Genomic DNA, 6,070 nt, shown 5'->3' with positions numbered 1-6,070 from the left:
AAAAAAAAAAAAAAAAAAAAAAAAAAACAAACCAAAAACCAAAAAGAGAGAGAAAGAGATCAGGCTTTGGGATTGATTCCTTCGTCGTTGATATTGGTACTTGTGTGCCGTTCCAGGTAGCAGTTTGGAGCGAAAGGAAATATCTTTAGTGCTTACTTGTATGATTTACTTAGCTATGCTCTTAATTAAAGATAAAGTGGGGCTGGGCGGTGGTGGCCAGCACTTGGGAAGCAGAGGCAGGCGGATTTCTGAGTTTGAGGCCAGCCTGGTCTACAGAGTGAGTTCCAGGACAGCCAGAGCTACACAGAGAAACCCTGTCTTGAGGAAAAAAAAAAAAAAAGATAAAGTTGGAAACTGGTGCTGTTTGCAAGCTATCACAAATACATTTCACTATGTCTTTATCTATTTACATTGGTATCTTTAGCTTTATCATTATACTGTATTTTATTTAATACAAATTAATTCAAAATAATAACCTTTCAGACTTTTGAAAAAACAAACTTTAGGTATTAAACAAAAGTGATTTTTGCCTTTTTTTTTTTTAAAGGAGATTGAGTAACAGCATGGGGGTTATTACTTATTGACTTTAAAACATTAATAAAATGAAAGCATTTTATTCCATTTTGTTGTTTCCTTCTGACATGTTTTTGTGTAATCCTCCCATAATTTATAACTATGGAAAAAAGAGTGACATTTATGTAAAAACTGAATAGGAATTTATTTCATTTTAAAGGATTATTCTCTATAATCACAAAAAGAATCCCCTCCCCTCAAAAAAAGTTTTAATTTTTATACTAAAAAATCTCTTGGAATTTAACTCCTATTAGTGTTATACCAAATTTAAATATATAATATAAAAACAAATTTTTATTTATTCATTGTTCAAGGCATTTATAATACATTAATTATATAATTGATATAAAAATAAATACTATGTAAGAAAACATCTTTGTCTTAACTAAATGACCAAATGATTATTTTGAGTCCTGACCTGTAGTAAAACTTTCTACTTGAGCAGACACTTTGTAACATGCGTGCTGTTAACAAAGGGAACAGGCAGACATTGCTGTGCTGTCATGGTCTGCATGAGATGTATTTGTGGCTATGTTCTGTAGGAAATGAAGTAATGTGTAGTAAGCACATCTGCCTTCTCTTCCTGTTTTTAGTGCTTCTCTACCACCTCACTACTTAAGCTCTGCTCTCAAGCAAAGCCAAGTGCAAACTCTTAAAGGTACGTATGAACTGTCCTGTTGGGTCGTCAAGCATATGTTAAGATGTACAAGTTTTAATTTTTTTCTGAGCTAGGAAAATAAGGAATAAATTTCTAGAGAGAAAGTAAAAGTCATCTTTTATCGATATTTGGTATGATGTATACATGGTTTTTCTCCAGTAACTCATAATTTACAGGTAGTTTTTGCTCTTCTTCATTGGTTTTATGTATATTTTCCCTTGGCATTTAATTTCTTAGTAATATTATCATTGGAGTTACTTTTTCCTATTATTCTATGGCCCGTGATAAATTTACGTTTATGAAAAAGTTGAAGAAAAAAATAAAACAGTATTTTGAGACATAGTGTCTGCTATAGCTGCAGGATTAGCTGTAGCAGAGACCTACATATTACTCCTTTGATTTTGCCAACTGGTTTAATCATAAAATACTTACTTGTGACCTTGTGCTAAAGAATTTACCATCCCTTAGATTAGGATATAGTTCAGAATATTTTTAAAGATTTATTTATTTATTTTATGTGTATGAGTACACTGTAGCTGTACAGGTGGTTGCAAGCCATCTTGTGGTTGCTGGGAATTAAACTCAAGATCTCTGCTCACTCTGGACCAAAGATTTATTTATTATTATATGTAAGTACATTATAGCTGTCTTTAGACACACCAAAAGAGGGTGCCAGGTCTCATTATGGATGGTTGTGAGCCACTATGTGGTTGCTGGGATTTGAACTCAGGACCTTTGGAAGAGCAGTCAGTGCTCTTAACTGCTGAGCCATCTTACCAGCCCGTTCAGAATATTTTTTTACCAGTTAAGACTAAAGGGCTTTAATTTGGACTAGTACATTGACTTCTTTTAAAGGAATTTTGGGGCTCTTACCCCCACACACACACTTTAATTTTTATGGCATTTTCATACTTAGTGGGTTCTGTCTGATCTTCCCAAACCCCTTCTATCCACCACTGTCCCTATCCCCACCTAACTGTTCCATCTCCAGTGCTCTAACTTTTCTTTCTTTTTTGTTTTTGATGGTTGGTTGGTTGTTTTTTACTGTTTGTTTGTTTGTTTTTAAGACAGTCTGTGGCCCTGGCTGGCATAGAACTCTTAGGTAGACGGGCTAGCCCCAGACTCACAGAAATTCACGAGGTTCTGCTTCCCATGTGCTAGGATTACAGGCTATGTCACCACACCCTGCTTATCCACCTTTATGTTGATGTCACCTGTGTTTATTACCCTCTCTATCATTCTCCCTTCTCATGGGTTCCTTACCAGTGTCCCCACATCTACATTGTCTTCAGTTCTCACCTACATACGCATATATGACAGTTAGAGACTGAACTCCTCAAATGGGCGAGAACACCCTCTATTTCATTTTTGTGGGCCAGGGTTACCTCACTTAGAATAGTATTCTCCACTTCCATCTGTTCTCCTCAGGTTGCATAATTTCCTGTTTACTGCTGAGTAAAATTCTGTTGTGTATATGTACATTTTCGTTATCCACTCATCTGCCTGTGGACTTCTAGCTAGTGTTACTGCTTTGCTATTGTGAGTACATCAGTAATGAGCATATAGATGAACGAGTATCTCAGTAGTAGGATATGGAGACCTTTGAGTGCTATAGCTGGGCCATACAAATTTATTCTACCTTTAGTCTTTTGGGAAATTTCCACACTGATTTTCATAGTATCTGCAGGGGTGAATAATGGTGACCCTTTTCCATGGTCACCACTTGTCACTTGTTTTCTTGATGGCAGCCACTCTGACGTTGAGATGGAATCTCGGAGGCTTTTTTGAAAACACAAAGCTAACAGTCTTATATAGTCCAGCTGGCCTCTTAACTTGCTATTTTGCTATGACCTTGAACTTCTACCTCCACCTCCAGAATACTGGCGGCGTAGCAGGCACACACGCCACACAAGCTTTATGTTGTGCTGAGGATGAATCAAGGCTTAATTCCTGCTAGGCAGATTCTGTACAAAGACTACATTCCCAGCCTTCCTTGGCAAGCTTTTTGATTTGGTTGTTTGCTACTTATTTTTTCTAATTCCTCTGGATATACTAAGAATGGATTCTCTGTCATATATAGAATCTTCCTCCATCCCTCCTCATCAGACTTAGTTGTTAACTCTTGTACTGAAAGCTGTTTGATTTGGAGAGTTTCCATTTGTCTATTGTTGTTGCTCTTACTTCCTTTGTGACTGTCCTTATCAGAAAGTCCTTATCTATGCCTGCATCTCCAGGAGCAGTCCTACTTTTTCCTCTAGCAACATCAATATTGAAGGAATTCTTTTGTGTTGTAAAAACAAATCCAGAAATGTATTGTTTCTTTTCTGGAACTGCTGAGAGTCAAAGCCTTGTGAACTTTAGCAAGCTCTACACTACAACGCATCCTGTCAGCCTTCAGAACTCTTGTAAGTACTGGATTTATTCCCTGCTCATAATTAATGGGTAGATTAGTATATTGCATTTTTGTAGTGTTGCTATTTCAATTCTTAAGCATTTCCATGACCTTCAGAAATGAAAAACCTCGCAGAGAAGCCTTTCTGTCGTCAGCTATTTTAGCTCCTTGAAACGTACAAGCTGAGCTTTGATGGTATTGTGCTTCCTATAAGAATAATGGAAGGAGAGGCTTTAGAGAAAACGTTGAAAGAAATATTAGTGGATGGGAATGAGTTTCTGATGATCATCTGCCTCCAGTAAAGCAGGTATCTTCCTGTCACCTGCTTAGGTATGTGGGATTCCTCTTTTCCTTTAGGCATTGCTAAGGTTCCTTTATCTTTTTATATCCTGAGTACCTTTTGGATCATACCACAAGCTCGCTTCATTCAGATTTTGACACACACTTTTGTAATAAAAAATATTAAAATCCTGGCCCTGGGCTTCTTCCCTGCCCTTGACCAGATAAACACACACACACACACACACACACACAGCCTTTATATTTTTAAGTATGCCTTAGGCAGCATAATAGCTGGACAGACAGATACCTACCCTCCATGCTGTTAGAATCTACCTTCCTATCAAAAAACCCCATTATTACTTACTGTGTTTCATCTTGGCTGCTCTTAGCTCCAGTTAGGCATGTTCTTCTTCTGTCTTGGTCGTTTCTTCTCTCTCCTCCCTCATGGGCCTCTCTCCCACAAGCCCATGAAACCTCAATCCCACCTATGTGTCTTTTACCCAGCTATTGGCTGTAGACATCTTTATCCACCAACCAGAATTAAGTTGGGGACAGCGTTCAGGGGCTCTGTTCAGATTTCAGGTCTTGAGGACTGCACTTAGCATTACAATAGACAGTAAAAGACAAAACCCCAACATACTTTTTGTGAATTCTCTTCAGTTCTTAGAATCTCTTCTTGCTCTTGTTTCCTCCTATGGAGACAAATTGCAGTTCCAGCCTGTTTTTCCCACTGGAGCATAGGTCTTTTTCTCCATATGATGCTTGCAAGTGTCATACCTCACCTCTGTTGCTACCAGCAACTTCCTCCTTTCATTCCTTTCTTGGGCTTACTTTCCTAGTCACAGTGAGTTAGATGAGGAGTGTGGTTGACAGTCTAGACTAACACAGCATTTTTGAGACAGGATTTCTCATTGTATTCCAGGCTAGTCTAGAATTCATGATTCTTGTGCCCCTGTTGGAATACCCAGTGTGACGTCATTTTGTCAACGCTGTGAAGTAGCATATACCTAATTCTAAACTCCAGAGGCAGAGGATCAGGATTCTTAGGCGGTGAGGCCTGTCTCTAATCACAGAAAGAAGCAAGCAAACAAACAAAATATATAGTACTGGGACTGGAGAGAGAAGAGAGAGCACAGGAGAAGAGGAGGAGAGCGGGGTACCATGGGCTGGCTTGCCTACTTGACAAGTTTCAGACCAGTGAAGTACTCTGTCTCAAAAAATACCCCCGAACAAAAAGCAGGGGATCTGATGGCCATGTCTGGGCTCTGCAACAAGTACCAGAGACACAGATGTCACACAGGCATGCAGGAAAGACACCTGTATGCATAAAATAAAGTGCTTCTGTTTACAAATGGTCAGTAAGAACTGCTTCTGTACTTTGTATGGGTTTGGCAGCTTTCTTTTGTTGAGTGAAAAAGAAATTTTATTGGGGCCTTAATACTCATTCAAGGAAAATCAGATATTGAAAATTTTGATGCAGTCACTGTAGTGAACCTTTATGAAATAAGGCTGATTATGTCTGAAATTTTTTGCATTAATGTGTAAATGTGAGTTTTACAGTAGAGAGACCGTCTTTCCTGAAAAGTCCTTTGACAGTGAATTTAGAAATTGGCAGGCACGTGGTAGTTCTGTGTCTTTTAACAGAATTAGCAAGTTCATTTGCTAAGTAAGTGATAACTATGTGATTTTTGTGTTGAATTCTTATTCTGTCAAAACTGTTATTCTAATAATATAGTGGTATATACAATATTTATATAAAAATATGCCAAGATGACTGCCTTTGTATTTTGATGAGCCTTGTAAATTTAGATAGATGTTCCATAACAAAGCTACACAATGAGTATCAACAACAAAAAAAGGTGACCTGGCTTCTACACACATGTGCATGTACACCAGCATGGACATGAGCATGTATGAAGACCCAGTAGTGCTTATAGGCATTTGTATAAGTATGGCTGAACATGATCAATATTTGATCCTATAGTCACTTCATTTAGCACTTTAAAGTTCAGGTCATATGAACAACAATATGAACTAACTAGTACACTCCGAGCTCCCAGGGACTAAAACACCAATCAAAGAGTATACATGGAGGGACTCATGGCTCCAGCAGCATATGTATACTAGAGGATGGCCAAGTCGGTCATCAGTGGGAGGAGAGGCCC

The 6,070-nt window shown here is 38.2% G+C and overlaps 1 protein-coding gene and 1 long non-coding RNA gene across 7 annotated transcripts in view; one reads left to right on the top strand and one right to left on the bottom strand.

Moving 5' to 3' along the window:
• The window catches only part of LOC116079707, a 7,712-nt gene extending 2,881 nt beyond the window's left edge, over window positions 1-4,831 (bottom strand). The window contains exons 1-2 of one of the 2 annotated variants that reach the window (XR_004114130.1): window positions 4,688-4,831; window positions 4,546-4,597 (exon numbers count right to left, since the gene is read on the bottom strand). This is a non-coding gene — a long non-coding RNA (uncharacterized LOC116079707). Of the gene's footprint in view, window positions 1-4,545 lie in introns of both variants that reach the window. The other variant, XR_004114129.1, reaches the window with a different exon arrangement.
• Foxn2 (forkhead box N2) overlaps window positions 1-6,070 on the top strand; it is a 49,319-nt gene that overhangs the window by 36,216 nt on the left and 7,033 nt on the right. For all 5 annotated transcript variants that reach the window (XM_031355609.1, XM_031355608.1, XM_031355607.1 and 2 more), the window contains one exon: window positions 1,167-1,231. In XM_031355609.1, coding sequence (XP_031211469.1) covers window positions 1,167-1,231 — 65 coding nt within the window. The remainder of the gene's footprint in view (window positions 1-1,166; window positions 1,232-6,070) is intronic.

The sequence above is a fragment of the Mastomys coucha genome, unplaced genomic scaffold (assembly GCF_008632895.1).
Source record: "Mastomys coucha isolate ucsf_1 unplaced genomic scaffold, UCSF_Mcou_1 pScaffold6, whole genome shotgun sequence".
Lineage (NCBI taxonomy): Eukaryota > Metazoa > Chordata > Mammalia > Rodentia > Muridae > Mastomys > Mastomys coucha.
Note: the sequence above shows the minus strand (reverse complement) of the source record. Positions and strands in the feature narration are given on the sequence as shown.